The sequence below is a fragment of the Pezoporus flaviventris genome, unplaced genomic scaffold (genome assembly GCF_033815535.1).
Source record: "Pezoporus flaviventris isolate CSIRO_AGI_PZ_B2104156 unplaced genomic scaffold, CSIRO_AGI_Pfla_v1 ptg000029l, whole genome shotgun sequence".
Lineage (NCBI taxonomy): Eukaryota > Metazoa > Chordata > Aves > Psittaciformes > Psittacidae > Pezoporus > Pezoporus flaviventris.
This window is the reverse complement of record NW_026892577.1, coordinates 8,059,138-8,081,250: the sequence shown is the minus strand read 5'-3', so window position 1 is coordinate 8,081,250 and position 22,113 is coordinate 8,059,138. Positions and strand designations below refer to the sequence as shown.

General features: G+C 40.2%; 1 protein-coding gene across 4 annotated transcripts in view; it reads right to left on the bottom strand.

The window, feature by feature from the left end:
• Positions 1 to 22,113, bottom strand: part of SORCS1 (sortilin related VPS10 domain containing receptor 1) — a 294,481-nt gene that overhangs the window by 191,654 nt on the left and 80,714 nt on the right. For all 4 annotated transcript variants that reach the window (XM_061458807.1, XM_061458811.1, XM_061458809.1 and 1 more), the window contains exon 2: positions 14,364 to 14,431. In XM_061458807.1, coding sequence (XP_061314791.1) covers positions 14,364 to 14,431 — 68 coding nt within the window. The remainder of the gene's footprint in view (positions 1 to 14,363; positions 14,432 to 22,113) is intronic.

The following is a 22,113-nucleotide window of genomic DNA, read 5'->3' as shown; positions in this document are numbered from 1 at the left end:
ATCCCTATTGTAGGTTCAAGCACACCAATCAAATAGGAGTCACTGATGTATCATGTATTCCAAGCAGCTGGGTCTTCAGAGTCAAAGCCACTGCCATCTCTCTGTAGATAAAAATATTTCTGAGATGGTAGGAACAATATGGCCAGCCTGGAAGCAAGGCACAGCTGAAGATCACCAGTGCTTTATTCTTCCATGCCTCCTTTTTTCTAATAGGCACCATGGTACAAATCAGTGCAGCACAAGCTTACTAAAGAACCAGAATTTTTTTCTTACTACTTAATGGAGTTTTCCAAAGTTATCTTCTTTACCCTCTCCATTCATTAAGAGGATACGGCAATGCTTAAACAGCAATCAATAAAACTCAAAGACACTCTGTTCTCCATCTGCCATATGGAGTTCTGTGCCCTAAAGGCTACACACAAGTGCAATTTTGTGTCATTTACTTCTTTTTCACTTCCATAGGGTACTCTATCCAACACAGTGAGTGGCCAGTTCATTTTATAAGATAAAATACAGCTGGGTGACTTTGCTTTCATCACACAGCAGGACTCACATATATAAAGAAGTGTGAGGAAAAGAAACAGGACTGCTAAAGGCAGAGAAGACTTCTCACTTCCCAAGCATTAATTCAGCTGTCACTGCAGTTGACACATGCCAACCACCACTTGGTGCTTTTCAGCTGTCCACCGTTCTGGATGCTGAAAGTCTGTATTGCTTCCAATGATGGATACATTCTTGAGAAGGAGAAATAACCCCCCATCCCCATGAACACACCCACCAAGGGCTAGTAAATACCCCTATTAAGCACTTTTGCTATATAAAGTCCTGGAGCCAGAAGTCAGTATTAGCTGGAAGGCTGTATCAGGAAAGTGACACATGCTTGGCCTTGTTCTTACACACTTATCTGCTGCAGGTTCACACTGAAGACAAGGTACTGGGTGTAACCAATCTCTGATTTGGTCCAAAATAGCCCTTCATACAACTGAAGTTACCTACCTCCCTTGTTCAATGTTCAATTCTTACTGACTTGATGGGATTACTTATAATAAAAAAAGGATAGAGTGCCAGCTGTTGCAACAGGAGTAAATAGCCTCAGACCTTACGTCAGCTAAATGACACATACTTGGATTTTTTTATTTGGTTTTGAAGAAAGTTGCAACATGCAGCTCCTCTGTCACTGGAATCCATTTAATGAACAATTCTAGATCTCCCATACCAAAACACTCCACGTTACCCTCCTTTTTCTCAGGGCACTAACCAGCGTTCTAGGAGTTACTCCACACACATAAAGCTAGGCTATTATATCTCAACGCTAGTTCTTTTCAAGCAATTTAAACTGAAATTCTGCAAATTAACAAGCCTTGTTCACTCTGAAAGGTTTATTCCATCTTCTTTCTAAACTAATTGACTCAGCATGTTTCTTCTGAAGCAATAACGAGCAACTGAATGCAAGAGAAGTCAACTGCCAAACAATGCCTTTTTAATTATGCTAATAGAAGGGCTGGACAATGTATTTATACTTATTACAATACTGACCATTACTTTCTAATAGGACATAGACTGAGTGGACTTTATAGCTACACTTAACGTATTTTCAACCATCTTTTCTCTTTACTTAGCTTTATAGCATTATCAAAACACAAAGTGGTAATACCAGATATCAAAATAATAATAAGAAAAGCCTAACAAGAGAGGTGATGCTGGTTTTGTGAGTGTCCAGAATTCATTTCTGGAGCAGATTAACAGCAAGTGGAAAGTGGTACAGTTGGATTCAGGGAGTGAATGCATAACAGTTTCCACAAGCAGAAGAGCTGACTCCCCATGCAACCCTGCTAATCTTAACCATATATAATCTTTGCTTCAGAAACTAGATTGCCTCCCCCATCTCATGTCAGTGCTTGTCATCTTTTATCTGGTCTGAGTAATCTTTTGCCCACCTTATTGCGCCCATTTGTGATGGTGGGTTTTTTCCCTTCGTTTCACCTTCCAAGTCCATTTACTCTTAGAGACACCAAGCTTGGTTCACTTGCAATTTTAAAAATCTGTGATGTGCATGACCTTAAGGGCATGTTTCAGATATGTTTAATTTTATGTCTATTCTTTAATTCAAATCAGCACTTCAAGTTAGCCTTGTGCTGAATCAAATAATTTGGGATGAATTTACGTAAAATTAATTGCAAAATGGAAGTGAGCAAGTTTAGCTATGAGGTGTACATCACAATAGCAATGTTTCCAATGTGTACATTTACCTATACAGAGTTCTGTTCTACCACATCATCAGCATCTTGTGTCAGAGCACAAGTTGATTTAGCTCAGCACCTGTCCCTGAAGGTGGCTAACAACAGACACCTGTGAGAAAACTAAGGAAGCATGAATTAGTATTTCCTCCAAACACTCTCCCAGCATCCAACAGTTGGGATCCTGTAACTTTGTGGTCTACAGACAGCATCCTTCATAGGCATATTTAGATTGTTTCTGGAGCACAGAAGCATCCTAAGCAGTGCAACACAGTGTTGAACTTTTCATTTCTCTTTCAATTCTGCCCAGAAACCTCATCCTGGGTGTAGAGTTTTGCTAAAAATTGTATGTTATCACAGAAAGCCCTTTGTGCCAAACCAGTATCTTAAAAGAAACATTTCAGAGTTTTAATTAAAAAAAGAAAACCTAAGTAACTCCTGGCTCCTCAGCTTACATAGCCATTGATCAAATCAGTGCATTTTGGCCCCTTCATAATGGGATGTAAAGTCCAGTTTTGTTTGTTCCAGCTCCTACACACTGTCCAATCGCAGCTCTTCTCCACATTGTAACTAGACAGTATATAGTCCTGTAAGTACAGCCTTCAGCCTTTGTCCTACTATTATGCTTTTCTAGACTGAAATACATTACTTCAAATGAGCCTAGCTTACCATGTAATCCATTTGCTCACTGTGACTACCCTCAGGTCTCTTTTTGATTCACTACCCTACCTGTCTTAAAACCTGGAAATTATACCAGATTTGTCACTAGACTAATGGCAAAAATGCCCTATATCACTGCACCTAGAACTAACCTTGTAGAATGTCATTAGAAATATCTTGCTAGGAAAGGAATCCTTGCAGCTGACTTTTGATACACATGAATTTGCTGATTTTTCATTATGCCTAACCAAATATTTCACCATCTACAAGGCACAAACCCATACAAGTGACAGAACACAAATCTCCCAACCCCAGTCAGTATCCTGCTTTCTGAACCATGCAGCTCTCACTATCACAGTAAGTTCATTCATACCCCTACTCACTCAGATCACAAACTGGGCTGATTCACTCACAAAGAAACACTAAGCAAGAAGTACAATCCTTTCTGGATCCAGGGTCCTTCTGTCCCAGTCAAACAAATTACTGTGTTGAGGAAGAAAAGTCAGGAGATCGAAAATAACTCCTCCAAGACTCTACTAAGACCGCATTTGGCTTCCAAATGCTGTTGCGCATCATCTTAATAAAGCACTTAAGGAAATAAATCAAAAGCTATTAAAACACTTGTGACATCACACTTGCTTCTTTGAGTAGCATCCACATCTTGAATTTACAGTTCATGTGTGCTGAGTAGCTGGTGGAGTTTCAAAATAAAAAATATATTGGCTTCTTCCTCCTTTGGCTCCTTTACCAGAGATAAAGCAGTCTGGGATTGTAATATGCTTTTCTTACAAAAGAGTTAGCATTGTCAAAGCTGTTAACATACACAGAGAGATTACAAAGAATAAGACCATTTACCTTTGAAAAGGGAACACTTAGAAAGGAAATTTACTGAGGTCTGACTTTCTTACTACCTTCATCGTGACTAGCCTCTAAATTTTATGCTGCCTCGTAACAAGAGAGCGCATCGTCACTAGGGCATTGGCATGAAAGTGAAGAGAAATTATATTTCCACAATGCCAGTAGTCAGTGCACACTGCTCCTAGAAAAAGGAGGTCAAGCTCTTGCAAGCCGCAGATGTGCTTACTGGAAAGGGACAGTAATTTAATAGTCTATAATATATATATAAAACTTACATTTTTAACTAGATATTAATGTTAATATGGCAACTCACCATCAGAACTCATGTTTCAGGGCATAAACTGTTTTCTTTAGTGGGGCAAGAAAGAAAGGTTATCCCAAAGGTAGTAGGTTTTGCACTGGGAGTTTAATACCGGTAATAGCTGTCTAGCTGTCATTTATGGTGCACCGTGTTGCTTCCATTTAGGCTGAGGTGCCATGGATTAAGGAGGAAACAACATTGTAGTTCTACCTCTCTCACATTCCAGAAAACACAAGAACAGAGGAGCTGAGAAGTTGTAAACACAATTAGGAAAAATGTTGTTTCATATCTTCATAAGGAAACAACTGTTAAAAGAGAAATTAATAAAAATTTAATACGATTGCTTTTCCCATCTAGTAGTTCTTCCCAGCAATGCCACACAGTCTGTGGTCCTAAAACACCTCTGTTGATTTTCCTTCCTTGGAAAGAGAACTGGCTATTTCTTATCTTTATGCAAGGATTAAACTCTGTTCAAGCAAAATCCAAACTAAAAATACCATACATTGACCCAAAGATGACAAACCACCCTGCAAAAGATATCCAAGAGTTTCTCTAGGTCCTCTTCAGTACTGAATGAGAATATGCCCCACACTTGGCAAAGCATAGGCCAAACCTCTGTTAGGCTTCGGCCACAAATAGAGACTGTAGGCTTATACAGTTGTGTTTCCCCTCTAACTCTTCCAGGATTGGTTCTATTAGCCAGTTTCATCCATTTACTACAGATGGACAGGCAGCATAACCCCATTACACACACATGCAATGGTGAAGAGGTTTGCCTAAAGCTGTATGTAGGGAGGCTAGAGCTCGCAGCTGTGGTTCTCATTCCACAGCACTAAACAGAAGATATGCTACTTCCTAGAAGCAAGGAAAGGAATAGAAGAGACCAAAAATGTGTGGGTTTCAGCCTCCCAGACTGATCCTTGGGAGCTGAGACAGCCTGGGACAATGTAAACATACCCGAACTATCGGTAAGAACACAGTGACTTGGTAAAGCACAATGGGAGCTTAGACCTGTCTACAGCTTCCTTTCATCCTCCTGTCTTACAGAAAGGTTATTTAGCGCACAGGTCTTCTGGCTTTTTGTTTCCCTTTTAGCTTATTTAAAACAGATTTTGTATTCAAATGCATAAGGACAATGCCACACTGATTTTGATTGCAGTCCCTTTCTCCCCAGAGGTTACAAGGCCAACAGATTGGCAGCTGAGTGCTGTGCAGATTTTAAAGCCTGCAGCTTAGCAAAAAAATCTCTTGGGGACTCAAGATCAGCAGCAGCTTTTAATCCATGACAAGGAACCTGCCATCTCCTCAGGCTGCCTTTTAGTGTCTGTGTCCTTTCCATCCAGCTGCATTTCTCCCTATATATGGAACATACCTGGCTCCCAATTAACTCTGAGAGGGTGTCTCAGCTCATCCTCTTCCACCTTAGGAGAGAGCACAACTTTGTACCATCACCACCACCGCCAAAGAGCAAAACCATCAAGTTTTATCAGAAGTTAAAGAAAAAAAACAAAACAAAAGCTTTTATTCATCAGCAGAAGAGCAAGAAGTTTGTTTTTCCTTGGTTGTTTTGGTTTTAGAAATTATGAACACATAAGCCAACAATCAACATTCAGCTGGCTTGCAGGAAAGCCAGGCTCAAGGCCCTGCTTGGCACGCAAGGCTCTGCTTGGCTCTCAAGGACCAAATGTGAAGATTCTCTGTTTGGGCTTTCTCATCTGTACAACAGCTGAAGTCATTCATTTTTCTCTTCACTATACAAGAACCAGAAAGTGGGGCTTTCTTCCACCACAGAAAAGCTGAGACTGAGCAATCACCTGACTCCAGGAGCTCAGGCTTGAAGGAAATGGATGGGAACTCATACACAGATATGTGTATAAATACAGCAGTAAAAGCACGTTAGTAGAATGAACACTGTCTTTCTGCAAGAATTTTGCCTTGAGAGAAGATCAGATATCAGTCTATCTCTCCTTATGAAATAGTATGATACACAATACATGTGTCATCTCTAAATCTCTATTAATTTTCAACTCAGCATTTCTCATAGACACACTATTGGGATTGTAAGATCATTGAAAAGAGGTTTTATCTTCACACTCAACTACACAGCACACATTAAAATGCATGCTAGGGAAATTCATGCAACTTCCTTACAGAAGAAACTCACTAGGGGGTTAAGGGAAAATAATGGGTGAAAGAGAGAAGGAAGGCTTTTTACCTCCCATTGGCAAAGCACTGTATCGGTTTAGAGTGCATTACAATTGATGTTCATAATCGACAGGACATCTTCACTCACCGCTTCACATATCTCAGCAGTGAAATGACTCGATGCAATAGCAATGGGAGGCTGCTAGCCAGGATAGGAAATGCCTTCTCCAAACCTTCATAAGGGGAAATCGAGCTGCAAACTGATTTCTTGCTCACCAGGAATTGAATCTCACTCAAGATGTCCCTGTCATACAAAGCACAAACTTTTTCAGTGCTGAGTACATAGGTCTTCAGCAGTACCTCCCAATGACAATAGGCAAAATGAATGTTTTTTGTCCTAATTGATCCAGCTCCCTGCAAAGTATAGCTCTCACTAATAATACTGGTGCACACACACACACAGATCTGGAGTCTCACCCAGTAGCCCTGGGGTCTTCCTAAGGGACTCTGTGCCCTCCTAACGAACAACTCATGCATTGATGTCCTACTTTCTTCCTCCCCTCACTACGCTCTGACATGAGAAAGAAAAACCTTCTGCTGCTGAGAACACTGTACTCCAAGGCACAGGAGCTGTCAGCAGGATCACACTCAAAAGCTGGCTTTGCTGTCACTACTGAAGACACAAGCTGATTACTTGTGGGCTTTATTTCTCCTTTTCTGTTTTGTCCAATTATTATTTGGTAGGTTAGAGAAGAAAGTACCTGTCCAAACACACCGCTATGTTTTAGTGTAAACAGCAGTAAATTTATGCTACTCAACAAACATACCATTGCATATATTTAAATATCCATTTTTACAACACATCATTTCTAGGTGTTTCATTAAGTCCTTGAAAAGAGACCTACTGACACATCTGACTCTTTCTGTAGTAACAGTAAACTTTGAATGTTTACCTGGATAATTCCCATGGTGTAAATGCAGAAATATTTGCAACCTGACTCTACAGATCTTAAGAGTTCAGATCCCAAGCTAGTATAACTCACTCAGCTGGAGCTGGTTTTTGCTTACCCAGGCTTAGCCCAAATACATTCTTTCTGAGATTAGTGAAGGATATATCCCTCTGAAAAAATAAGTACAATTTTACCCAGCTTTGCAAAAGGAAGGGTGACTGCATAGATACAAAAGGGATGGAAATATCAGAAGATAAAGGATGTTTTACCTCCTGTTTATGAACTGCTAACTGCCGTGTTGTTTATCTTTACTCTTATATATCAGATCCAGTCTAGCTTGTCTGCAGTTCTCACATAGCCTCAGCAGACAGATGAACTCAATGGACCGTAAACAGAGAAAGTTCTGCTATGTTTTACCAATATCATCTGTGCAAGCAGGTACAGTCTAGGAAACAGATGTGCCAAGTTCATCTTCTAATTTGCAGAACAAGCATGACAAACTGCATTTAAATACTGTATGTCCATAAAGTGGCATGAACATTGTGCATCTGTTATGTACAGTATATTGATAATATATGTCAGAATTAATATTCATTATCTTGATTTACATGGTTTTTCATGCAGAAAATGGATTGGGGTTCTATTTTATTTACTTGATAACACTCCTACATTTCGTGACTGCAACAGAGAACTCATTTTTAATATGCTTAATAAATTTGCATTGTCATTAGTGCTGTGTGTTTTATCCACACAGACCAGAAAATGTGCAGCACATTACTAAATCCTCAACCAAATCTAATACCATCAAATATCAGGGTATGATTCTTAAGCCACATCAGGGCAGAAATTATTTGAGATTGATTAAACAACAACACATTATGCCACAAAATGCAAGGGTTATACTGCCCTCATTCTTCAGGGAAGGTAAGAATGTAGTGAAATTCAATGACATTTAAGTTTCCTGCTAAACTTGGACCTCTTTCAGCATCTGCTGTGGGTTGCTTCCTAGGTAGGTCTTTTTTGGTTTATTTTCTTCTTCAGGTGTTTTTTTTCTTAACTTGGTTGGTTGTTTTAGCCTCCCCAGTTTCACTGGAGTTCTTTCTGATTGCAAGCCAAACATCCCAGGAAGCATTGGCAACCAACTGAAAGAGCTGTCTGTGCTAGAAGTTTTTATTACTGTTAGTCACATGGGTAAAATGAGCCCTCTCATGTAAAAAACTTATACCTATAGAAACTGTGAGGTCCCACTGGGTCCTGATGGCTGAACAGAATGTCCCATCACACAAGAAAAAGGCTGCACTCAGCTCCACACTCCATCAGTGCATAAAATACATGTTCTAAACCTGCTTCCAGTGCAAGCAGATCTCCCGCTGCGATCAAACTGTAAAAAGATACTGCTTCCTACGTGAAGAGCTGAGCGTGCAAACTCATTCTTTCCCTCTCCCCCAGGTACCCTCCAGCATCTATATACGTATCAGCCAGTAGTTCATATGTTTGCAGGATCGAAAATAAAAAGAAAGTAAAATAAAAGACAAAAGAAAATGTCATTGTTACGATTTCACTAAATGCCCATAGGAGATAATGTAGCAGCATTTATCAAGCTCTGATACTCAGTTAAGGAAAGCAACTTACACTGAGCAACTGAAACACCATATTTATAGATAAAAGCATTTCAAACAGTCCTTTTCAAGTTACACTTTCCCACAAAACTGCTGGTTAAAATGTGCTTAATGAGAGTCTCATTCCCCTCACTTTGTCAGTTCCTCTCATATGGATTTGCTTCTCCTACCAACTTCAGCTAAAAGACCTTAATCTGCTGTTGCAAAGCACGCTGTGTCACTAAGCCACACGTTATGACCTTATTAATGTGGCTCAGCAGGTAGAAAATAAATGTGAATTGAGAACAGCCCATCTGCCAAACAGAAGTAAGAAGCCAAGATAAAACTTGCAGGAGAATAATGAATACAATAACAGACATACCCTACAAATTTCCCTCAAAGGAAGTAAGCAAATACTGAGAATATTTCAAGTCTCCTGTTGCATTATCTCTTTAGTCTAGAGAAGAAAATCTCCGCAAACAAAACAATACTGAAGATGACATGAGTGGCTATAGCTCTGATCTGTAGAGAGGGCATTCTTACACAGAAGGAGCCAAAAAAAATGCATGCAGAAACCTAAATATGCGAGGCTTCAAAACATTTGTAGTATTTATAACCATATACTCACAGCCAAGAATCTTCAAACAATAGGATTCAAAGGAGAGGAAGATGTCAAATTGATCATACGGCTAATACTGCAAGGTTGGATTCAGATATAGTCCTCAATCTACACTTACCTCTCTCCCTGAGGCTTTTATCCCCAGAGCAGCTACAAGAGAAAAGAACACATGCCTGTGGTTCCATAGTTGCGTTTCATTATCTAACATACTACTGCAAACCCATCAATGGCGATTATGGGACTACCCAATACACAGACCTTAGTACCAAGTACCGTGGTCTGACTTAGCCCAATATCTCATCTTCAGCAGTGGCTGAAAGTGAAAGAGGATAAGAACACAGTAAGGACAGCAAATTCTGCATTTGATCAAACTGTCCCTTGTAATAAACGAGGTTATTCCTAAACCGAGAGGTAGCGACACCCTGAAGGTTCGGATTCTTCTCTGGCACACGTACTTCTTGAAGGGACAGAGTTGCAAGACGATGTGAAGCGGTGGTGTTGGAAGGCGGGAATGAATAAAAGTGGTAGAGGGGTTAAAGTACTAGTTCAAGGTTAAACAAAAAAGCCATGAAAAAGCTAGAAACAGAGTCTTGGAGTTCTGAGAATTTTTATCTTGATGTGACATCTATAATATTTATCACCAGCCAATCTTCAAAATACTGTAGATGCTAGTTAGCTAAATCCATTCTAAGCTCTTTGGGGGAGGTGGGGGGAAGGAGGAGGAAGGCAACTATTATCATCCTCTGCTTCCTTGCTTTACATATGGGAAGTTAAAGCTAGATCTATATAAGGCACAGGTAATTTTTGAAGTCCTTGAGATTTCTTTATGGCATATGTGCTAACGTTTCTTTATTGCAGAAACCAGGAGCAGTGAAGGACCAGCTGGAAGTGTTAAGCATTCCTGAACTGGGGAGCTCAGAGTTCAGACACAGTGGTGGAGAGTTGGAATATCATCAATAACTTCCAGAACTAACACACCAACAGATAATGATTCAAAACATAAACGCTCACAAACCAAACAAACTCCACATCTTCCTACTTACTGGCTGAAAAGCAAAATTTAATTACTGCTATTTTTACAGCAAGTTCCATGAACTTACTCATTCCTGACCAAATAGAGAGTTATAAGAAAGCAGAGGTAAATGGCAGCACTCATTACTTGTCAGCCTCTCAAGGTCCTAAGGGAAAGTGTTCTGCATGCACATCTTTCCAGAGCATCATATTTACACAAACAGAAAGAAAGATTAGTCCTCCCCCACAGCTGTCTGCAGTTCCTGGATACCATAGTCACTATTCTGACATTTGTATTTATCAGGAATGTAAGCTTATCTTACTCTAGTGGTAAAAACCATCTAACTCTTACAGCTTAATCCTCTTTGTGATCTGAGAGATACCTAGGAGAGGAAGAGAAATAAATTCAGTACACTCAGTTAAATGTTCAGTGACAGATAATGTTTTCTCCTCCATTTTCTTTCTCTTCTATAAAAAGAACAACAAAAAAATTAAAAAAAAGCCCTCAACTAAAACTGTGGAAATAGTCTGCTGAGAGGATAACAGCATAATTAAAGTCAGGCCCAGCCTGATGCAAAACCTCATTTACCTTGCACAGAAGCAGCAGCTCACTTGCCATCCAAAGCTCGGTGAGCACAAAGCCTTAGCACTGTAGAAGGTTGTATAGATTCTCCCTGTCTCTTTCCTCTTTACTGCAGTTCATTCCTTCATGTCTTGCCAGTGGTCTCTTAATTCACTGGTAGTTCTAGAAGGAAGATCTCCATCCATTAATGCTGCAGCCAGTTGTAGTTAAACTGGCTGAAAAATTACAAAGAAATGCCATCTGAGCAGGTAGTAGTGTGTTTATAAAGAAGAGAGATTCATATCTTGTAGGTGACAGCATAGCTGTGATATAGATGGCTACAGTCCCAGCAGCCACAAGACTGCTTAAATCACCCAACTACACCTTCAAATGACAGATGTACTTAGAACCAGCTATAGCATAAATGACTCAAGTTTGTGACATGCTTCTAAAGAGCCCCTCATAATTCATCAACCTTTTGAATATGTACTCGGCACAGGAGGCAAAAGTGGTATTTCTTTTTCATATATTCAAGGCAGGTATTTCAGTTGTGGGTATCTGCAGAACAACCTGTCTTTCTCCTCTATCCTTCAGAAACAAGCCTCTTGTCATAAGAAAGAGTTCAGAGCATGAGATCATGCTTTCTTCCATTCCCCAGAATCAAACCTAGAGGCATGAAATAAATTAAAGTGCAAGATATGTTTCTCCCCTTCTCTCAATTCTATTTTTTTCTATCCTTTTCAAACAAGCAGGGAGATTTAAATTAACATGTCACTTAAGCAGCCAGGAGGAGCAACAGCTAATAACCTCTCTGTCAGGTGCATTGAATGACAAGATATGCCCATCTTCTCATTTCTTTCCATCATGCTGAGAACAGAGAAGCTGTCCCAGGATCTTCATAGGGATATTTATTAGTGACCTGAAGGCATGCCTGCGTGGTGAGTGGGGATCTTACAGCAGAGCCAGACTCGGGACAGAGCACAATCACCTAAGGCTTACGTAAGGCAACAGGATCGAGGAATGACAATGAAGTGCACTATCAGCTTTCAGACCAGTCATGAGCACTGAAGAGCCCATCAAGAATAATGGAGCATGGCAAAGACAAATGGGTTGATTTGAGCTATCCTGGCTCTCGTTCAACATTTCCCAATCCCATTTGCCCAGGGATTCTGGATAGTTGGCCATGCAACCGTAATCAAGTCCTGATGTGACGTGCACCAAGTGAGTAAAGCTGATGGGGTCAAAGTAAGACAAGTGGTTTCTCAAATAATCTACAGAATTCCTTGCTCTAAGATGTCACAAGTACTAAAGATTTCGACACACTCCAAGAGATATTGGCTCACGGGGTATTAATCCCCTGCCGTGTACTAAAACTAAAAGATTATTCACACCTTGAGAGAGCTTAAACTGAAGGTTTGAGGAAGGACCCTCAACTTTGACCTTGAGAATGAATGCTAGGAGAATACTAGGAGGAAGTGTCAGATATAATTGTGTTCATATATTCTTTCTTGGACTGCTTTTTGGTAATAGGATACTGGGCTAGACAAAATAATCAGGTTATTCCTATGTTATTAATCACATTCTGACATTAGGACTGTATAAAGTCCAGAACAGTACATTACACCCACTAGCTCTAGGACTGCTATGTTGCCAAGGCCCCAGCTTCTGGTACATCCTCCAGTGACATCCCTAGCCCCTTCTCTTTTAATTCGGGTAAGATTTATTACATTGTGGCATGCTTCACTGAAACTAGCTCTGAAGCAAGACAACAGCATCAAGTTATCAGCACAATTTTGTGCCCATATTCATATACCTCACAAGAAGCATGTTTTCCACTCTGATCTATCTTCTGCTTTCAGTCCTAAACAAATATCTCACTGCCAGCAATGGGTAAGGAGGTGTTTCCACATGCTGAAATGCCATTTCTTCCTCAGTGATTGATGAAACAGAGATAAATATTTCACAGGGTGAAATGACTGAGGGTAATAAGAAAAAAAAAAAAAAAAAACAACAAAACCCCAAACAAAACCCAAGTGTATTTCATATTTATGAACCCTCTTCAGAAAAACATTGCCGAAGCCACAGTCCTGAAAAACCCTTTATTATGGTGTATATACCACAGTAAAGACAAAGGCAGTAGAAAAACCTACCATTTTTGATGGCAGGACCATTAATATATATATATTTTTTAGGACCATTTTTGATGTCTAGCCATAGCAGCGATGTATATGAAATGGAAAGATCTGATTTTCCCCCTATGGGAGGATAAGAAACCATTTATTCAACCACACAAAATACTAATACTTCTGAGTTTTCCAGCTGCTGTTTGGGGCGGGGGGGGGAGGGGGCACCACATTTATTTTTCTTTTCTTGGTTTGGTCTTTTTTGTTTGGGTTTTTATATTTCTTCAGGCCAGTGGGTACAACACTAGCTCAAATTTAGAATATACGTCATGTCAAATCCCTCCTCTGTCATTCTCTTAAACCCCGGACCAGTTCCATGAACAGAAAGATTATTTGTTTTACTTCTGACCAAAAGTTCTTCACTGGAAACAAAAAAAACTTTCCTAAACAAACTTACCAAAGCAAGTTCATCCTAACAAGAAGTTAGCTAACTAACAAGAAGTTTTGGTTTCAAACACTCAACGTTTTTTTGTATCAAGACGGCAGCCTGTCCGCCTCCATACAAAACTACTATTTCCCTCCAAAGTTTCACAGATGGAGCCACTAGAAAACCTTTTTCATCCCTTACAGTTCATGAAAGTACCACTAGGGATATGTGATGTAAACACCTGTTAGATCCATTTATCAGAAAGATGAAAACAGGCCCCATCTGTTCTCACTGAATCCAAATAAAAGCCTGAAGGAGCTGACCATAGCCCAGCTCTTTCCTTTGGCTCACAGAGTGCATTATATGTTTTGAAATCATGAAAGTATCATGGCATTCTCTATAAATCAGTTTAGTAGTCAACATCACACAAATGGAAATCAATTATCTGGTACTAGTACTATCAATTCCAAATAAACAGACATTGCATACTCACTCACAAGTATTCCCCTAGTCTTAGTAGCCCAGAGTTTTCATAAGGATCATCTGGACAGCAGACAGCCATAAGACTCATTATAAAAAAGGACTTAAAGCGATTTAGTTCCCCTAAAGATAAACCAATTGCTTGATTTGATTTTGAATAAGATGGAAAAGGGGAAATCAAATGATGGCCCATTCATGAAATAGGTTATCTAGCTGAAATAAAACAAACTTCAGCCTCTTTGTCCTTGAGTATGAAAGAAGTAAGAGAGAGGGGATTTAGCTACAAACCTTCTGGCATATTATTAAAAATCCAATTAAATTCAATAAAAGAAAGGTATCAGCTCTTCCTATTTAAGTAAGGTGGTAATTATTAACTCAATTTATCTTCATACCTCCAAAGAGAGCTCTCTGTGATGCTTCCCAGGTTGTAGTCATACAGCTTTGTCAGAATTAGAATCACCTGAAGGCAAAAGAAGAAATCATGGTTAGTCTCAAACAATTACAATCTCATAGAACTGAAATGACCCCAGGGAGAGTTTATGATTCCTTTAATGGGTGCTTAACATAATTGAATGAATTGTTAAAAGCATTTGCCTAAGCTGACATAGGAAGTATTTGCAAAGATTGTGCCAATCAGACCTTTTCTTGCTCAGCTCCTCTGCATGATATCACCAACAGGTTCTTCCCTTAACCCCAGGAGGCAGAGTGCAGTGGAAAGGAGTTGGCATGCTAGACAATGTTTCAGGATACAGGATGAGATCTGCTGTATGCAGTAGAAATAGTGATTCCTTTCTGCTGTTTCACAAGTACTGAAACTGCTGATCTTTTTCACAGCTCTGGTGTGCAGATAACCCACATATATGTCTCCAGTCAAACTCTCAAACTCTTTTTGGTAGTAGCAGATGATATAATACAAGCAAACAATCACCAGTTTTTGCCTAGAAGACTTAGACTGGACACCAGGAAAACAAATCTCTGTAAGGAAAACAGTTCAACACTGGGATAAGGCTACCCAGAACATCTGTAAAGCTTCCATCCTTGAAAGTAGACCTAATGTATATTATATGTATTAATATATATTATATATTATGTATTACAATATAAGGTACCTAATTATTGTAATATATATTTTATAATACATATACACCTAATATTATAATATATAGAGAGACCTAATCTATAGTTGATGATAACCCTGTTTTCAGTAAGAGGTTGAACTGGGGACCTCCAAACGTCTCTAATCACCAACATTTCTACGGCTTCAGTGAAAAGTTTTACATTTAGTCACCATGAAACTCCACATTTAGGAGTTTTATTAGCTCTTTTGATAAACAGCTTTTCCCTCCTGCCAAAACAGACACTTCCAGAATAAAATTATCTTACCAGAGGAAGGAAAGCAACTTTAACAAAAAGAATTTCCAGCAAAACATTTCAACCTGCTCTTTTGTTCATGTCTTAAAAAATAATTCCCGACTTTCAAGATGATGGGCTTCCGACATTTGGGAAAAACTACTAAACCATTACTATTGTTACTAATTTATTTTGCATTTCTCCCTGCCTGATCACTGTATATCTTATCCTCCTCTCTATCCCATTAAAACCACAGTAAATTAGAAGCGCAACACTTCTCACCTGACAAAACCCATGATCTATATATCTCTTATTATTTTCAGCCCGGGTTCCTAAGAAATAAGGCTCACAGATACACATCCCCCTGCCCCCTTGACAACCTTGCCAACCACAACCAATTTGGCAGAGAAGCAAAGGACTGGAGAAAATTCAGTCCCTGCACAAGCTGGCACCAGCATGGCAGAGGAAGAGCCACATGGCTGCTTGCACTGCGGTACAGGAACAGAACTCACAACTGCCATTTCCAAAGCCAAAAGTTATCCTACCTTTTGCACACCCAATAGCCCTGAACCAGCCACACCAGGAACTGTCTTTCAAATTATGCTCAGCATATGAGACAGAGCAGAAAAAGCTTGGCAATGTGGGAGCTGAGAACATAAGCAAGCATGTAGTTACGGCGTTAGAGAAAGGTATAGGGGACAGAGCACACACATCTGACAGACACCTGTTTCAGCAGCACAACTGTGTTAAATCACACACAGCATGGGGAGAGGCTGCCCAAAGCATTTCCTGTCTGCATGAACACAAGTTACATGCAGCTGATAGGGGAGATGGGAAAGGCACCACAAAAAAAAGAGTGCCTTACCAGGGCCAACCATCACCAGAAGAAAAAACTTTCTTATTATCTGTTCCCATTTTAATCTTTATGACTAAAATAAGAGACTCATCCTGCTATCCACAAATAACTGGCTGCAAACTCAGGCTGTTAAAAAATGCAAACCCCATCAGGCAGAAGACAAGGCAGAGAGCAGACACCCTGACTCTGCTTCTCAGGGACACTGCACAAATGACCCCGCAAAGAAATTAAGACTGTGGAAGAGCATCCCCAGGGATGTGCCCGAAGCCCACGGTTGCTTGCAGCCTTCCCCTCTCCCTGGCTGGGCATGGGACAAGCCCTGGCTGCAAGGCTTAACTCTGCTGCCCCTGAACTTCATGGGGGGCCTCGCCATGGCGGTGCAGGGGGCAGCCCTGAGGCTCCCTGAGCAGTGACCATAAGCCTGCCCCACAGCTCTCCCACCAGCTCTCAACTCCTCCATGATGCCCCAGTGTGCTCCTAGGTCCTGATTTCCTCAGTGGCCCACTTACATTTGCCCCTGCCAGTCATGCCCCATGTCCCCACAATGGCAAGCCACCTCCAGGTGCCCTGGACCCACCATGTCCCCCAGCAACACCCACTCTGTGGCAACTAGGGCAATGCAGTGACCCCAATCCTTCAAGTGTTATTTCCCCCTGAAATAGCCCCTGCTTGCCAGACCCAGAGGACAACATGCATCCCCTGCTACAATGAGGGTGGGCTCACACAGCAGCCGTGAACCCTCCCCTCTGCTGCTCCCCAGGGCACCCTGACATAGAATCATAGAATAGTTTGGGTTGGAAGGGACCTTTAAAAGTCATCTGGTCCAAACCCCTGCAATGAGCAAGGACGTCATCTAGATCAGGTTGCCCAGAACCGCATCCAACCTATTCCAGTATTTTGCCACCTTCCTTGTAAAGATTTTTTTCCTCACATCCAGCCTGAATCTCCCCTCTTTTAGTTTAAAACATTACCCCATAACCCATTGCAACAGGCCTTGCTAAAAAGTCTTTCCCCATCTTTCTTATAGATCCCTTTTAAGAATTAAAGGTCTCCCTGGAGTCTTCTCCTCTCCAGGTTGAGCAGTCCCAACTCTCTCAGCGGTTCCTCATAGAAGAGGCGTTCCATCTCTCTGACACAGATATCCCCTGCGCTCCCCAAAATGCACAATCCCACGGCTGTCCCGGAGGTGCTTCTTTCTAGCCTGGAGGATCCCTCTTTGAAGAGGCGGACAACGTGCAAAGCGCCAGCCACCTGCTGAGACATCAGATGGCAGAGCTGCAGCGGGCACATATGCTTCGCGAAGGCTTGTGCCAATTAGGGCTTTAGAAGTGCTAAATTTCAATCTCCACCCGCCCAGGAATGCTTATCAGTGACAGCAGGGCAGCTGTCTGCTCCAGATACAGAGCTGCATCACTGGCATCCCTCGCAGCACCCCCTGAAGGGGTCTGTAAATCCCTTACTTAAATAAATAAAGATTACATGGGGAGAAAAAGGAAGGGGAAAGGGTGTGTACATAAAACCCTTCTGAATAACAACTCTCCCAATCAAAGGTAGCAGTGAATTCAATAGGGTTCAGTGCCCTGCATGGAGGCCTTCTTGGAGACATGACATGGAAGTTGCACATACCCTTGGCTTTGAGCCTCCTTTAAATCTATAAAGCAACTGGACAGTTACTTACATTTTTCTCCAAGTCTTGTGTTCTCTTGGCCCTCTTCTCTGCTTACCAGAAGAACCAGAGATGTCAATAACTGATTAATATTTCCCCTAATGAATATTTTAACATCTGGTAGGTTTAGAGGCAGACCTGAAGATAGCAGGCATAGAAATTGGGAAGAGTAAATAGGAAAAACAGTGGTTTTTTTTTCTCCCATTCTTTGCCACAGGCTGATGTAATGTCACGGAATATCATACAAAAATCAAGAAACATTTTCCCATATGTGAAACCCTAAAATTAGAATCAGGCTAATTTTATGGACGACTAAGATTCACGGTGTGCAATTACTGATGTCAAACAGACTGAGAGTAATTTTTCACAAATTACTCAGATTTTTTATTTTTTTTTTCCGAGGAAAATAACAAATCTCAAAACTTCCATGAAAGAGAAATCCATTGAGAATTTTAACATCCTTGCTTGAGGGGAAAAAAAAGAAAATGTAAGTGATATCCCCAAAAGAACATGAAAAGACAAAAAATTGAAAGTGCCAATAAGGGAAATCAAAATATTTCACTTCCAGAGAGCTGAAAAGTCTTTCTTGTTCCTTTTAATTCCCTCAGATATTTCATTAAAACCCACACAATCTTAAAGTGCTGTAGCTGTCTTGGAATTTACGGGGGGGGGGGGGGGGGGGGGGGGCAAGAACCCAGCTCTAACAATCCTTCTGCAGAGGCATCCCTGGACCAATCCAAATATATATGTTAGTTGCAGACTAGCTACATCTAGAGCCATAAATGATATTGCTATACCTGCTTTACTGAGTAAATTTAGGATAAAATCTTAGCATTCAACACTTCCATGCTAATATTTGACACCGTGCTGCAGCATAATTATGCACAAGCTTGTTGGGCAATAGCTTAGATATCTCCACCTGGTGCAGATACCCTATTTCCAAAACACAAAAGGGCTTTTCTATAGGAAGCTGTCTCATTTTTGTGGACATATATCAGCTCACAAACATCTTCAAGCCCATCTAGTTTCAGCAGTCTCCTTGTGTCATTCACTGTGTTTCAAACACCAGCAACAGATCTCCTCAAACATGTATGTGCAAAACAAACAAGTCACTGGGCAGAAAATTAGTTATTTCTGCCCCAGAGTTCAGTATTGTCTTTTCCCCTTTGTAATGATATTTGAATAACCTATGCAAGTCAATGATTTTGGTTCTATTTACTTTTTCAGAAAACATATTTCTTCTTTGCTGTTCTCATTTCGTTGTTATTTAGCCTGCAAAGGTTAGTTCATGTTTAAGATTGTTTCTTTTTCTTTATTTTTTTCCTCTCTGTGGCTGTCACTGCCTAGTACGAAGGAACTTAATGAACAGAGACATGCATATTATGTTGTTCTAAATGTCAGAATAGGGGCTGTGAAGAAGCACAGTAATGAAATGAAAAACATTGTCTCACCTTTTCTTTATTTCTCAAACAGAAGAACACAAATTTTTAAAGGAGTTGCCTACAACTCCTAGGGCTCAATTTTTACAATGTTAGCTCTACACTGACCTAAAACTCTGCCAGGAAGATCTGCTCTATGGGATTCCCTTAGCAGCTTGCACGAAATTACTTGTGTACAGACTGCTCCTTGCTCCACAGTTTGTCAAAACTGTTTGAAATAATAGATAAAATATTTCTAATACCTGACTGCAAACCACTTAGAGCAGCTTTGTGAATCAGTCTGAGAATCGGTTTCTTCTGTAGACTCTTAGTGCAGTGATCAGACATCTGATTACTGAAATAGCAGGGAAAAAAAAAGAAGGTATGATTTCCATGCTGCTCCCCCCGCCCTACCACCCTGCAGTGAAAGCTTTCAGGATGCCATTCTGTCCTGACTTCTTACACAGCACCATGGACTATTATGTCTCAAGCCTTAAGAGTATATCAATTTCCAGCATAGGATAACTTAGGGTCTTCATGAACTCCCAACATTAGTGCTGTATTGATAGAAAGCTTCTTGTTTCATTCATGTGCCAGCTACACACTCAACACTATGACCTGATCTTCAGGATGTGCCACAGTTTGAGAAAGAGGTGTCACAACAGTCTTCCCTCTTCGGTGGGAGACAACAGTCTTCACTCTCCACCCATGCAAGAAGCATGCAACACAAATACATCCAGAGCTTCTGGGACTCAACACACTGCATGTGCAGTTTGCTTGCTCCATTGTTATGATCTGCAAATGTTTAGGGACTGTCTCACAGATGCACAGAACACAAGCAGTCTTCAATATAACAACATTTTGTTAATAAGTTATTGTAATAAATATAGCCATGTAAAAACGGTAATGCTGTAGCTATCCTTTACAAGACTCTCCTGATAAAACTGTCACATTGCCTTCTAATTGGGAAGAGAGAAACAAATATCCAGCCACAATCAAGACAGTTTAAGTACACCTCAATGTGCAGTGATCCATGAATCCCTTATTAAACTCTAGAGATCCTTTCCATCGCCTACTTAGCAGGAGCATAAGTCAATAACAAAGAAGCACTAAATTAAGTTTTCACAAGCCTGTTGGTCTCCTATAATTGAGCAGGAAGCCAAAGGACTTTCTTATGCATTATGTGTTAATAAACCATGTTTCTCGGGCTAGACTGCAGTGTTTGAGAGTATGCACCATTCAATCAACCACTACAAATAATTGGGCAACACCTATCTGTTCCCTTCTTCATCTACACCTCCCCAGTACAGCACAGAACTTTAGGACTGAGCTAAAAAAAAAAGGAAAACACAACCAGAACTGAGGAATATTCTCAGTGAGCTGTTTGGCGAGGCATCTCTGTGACAAAATGTTTTCAAATAAATTCAAAAATAAGTCTGAATAATTCATGACAGAGTTTTACAGGCTGCTCATGAATAGAAAAAGACAAACTTGAGAGAACTCATTGTTTAGGGCAAATTACTTGTACAAACCTTGTTCTTTGTATTATTATTATTTAGCAATTTTATACCAGTCAGCAAGTATCAGGGTCTCTAACAACTATGCAAGTACCAAGAGCTATGGATGCATGAAGACTGTGATTTGCTTTCTGGCTGGACTGCGGATCAGCTGCTTCCTTATATGAACACATCAGCAAGCAAAGGAAAAGGAGAAAAGTGTGATGACAGAGAAGGACAGCCACATGGTTACACACCTAGATTACTGACACCCCATCTCCCTACAGCCTATTATGAAGAATCCGTAAACTAAAAATTCTTTCATTTTTCTACATCCTTCAGTGGACATAAAAGAGGCCTGATATTGCCCAGTATCCCATCTGTGACAGGAGGCAACAGCAGATGTTTAAGGAGGAAGCATTAAAAATTGTCTATGTAGAGGGTGATTGTTTCTCTTATTTTCAGCAATAAGCAGATTATACCCTTCCTAATTCAGAAACTATTATTACTATTGTGCCTATTAATAAAAAGATCAGAGAAAGCAAGCAAGGATGATCAAAGATGTGGACTGGCCTTTTTTTTAAGTAAGAAATTACTCCAACTTTCAATCCAAAAAAGAACAACAAATGAGATAAGAAAGAAATCTGTAAAGTCACAAGTGTCCCAAATTGATTATTTACTGATTTAGAATACACAAGACCCAACACAGCAAGTGAAACTGGTAGGTTCAAAATACCACATCTACATGAGTAAGAAAATTCCTTTCCACCACATATTCTGGACACTGAAAACAACATCAGTTCAAGGGGAGATAGGAGTTCAGGGAAGAGATGTGCACTAAGGTCAACTAAATAAAAATATATCTAGCACAATGTTTGTGCAAGCTTTCCCAGGCATGCAATTTTAGCCTCTGTTAGAGAGGGAATATAGCCAAGTATGACAATTCTTTTGTTCTTATAGCAACTACAGGTAGCTTCAGCCCTCATGAGTTTGTCTAAATCTGTTTATAGTTATACATACTTTTGGTATCTATAAAATCCACTGTAGGCAACTCAATGCTCGCCAAACATGGATCCTAGTATTTCCTTTCTTACTCTTGTATAATTCAATCAGAATGAGCAATATGTATGGCAGTTTCTTTTATACTCAACTTACAGGGATCCCCAGCATGGTGACAACATTTAGAGGAGACAACAGTATGAACTACAATGAAGAGAGGCAAAAGGAGGCATCTCTCTTCCTCAAATCTTTTCAAGATAGCCCCAACCTTCATGCTTGTCAACAAAATGAAACAAATTTACTCAGTCTAAGAAGAATTTAAAATACTACCACCACCAATGCACAGAGAAGGAAATT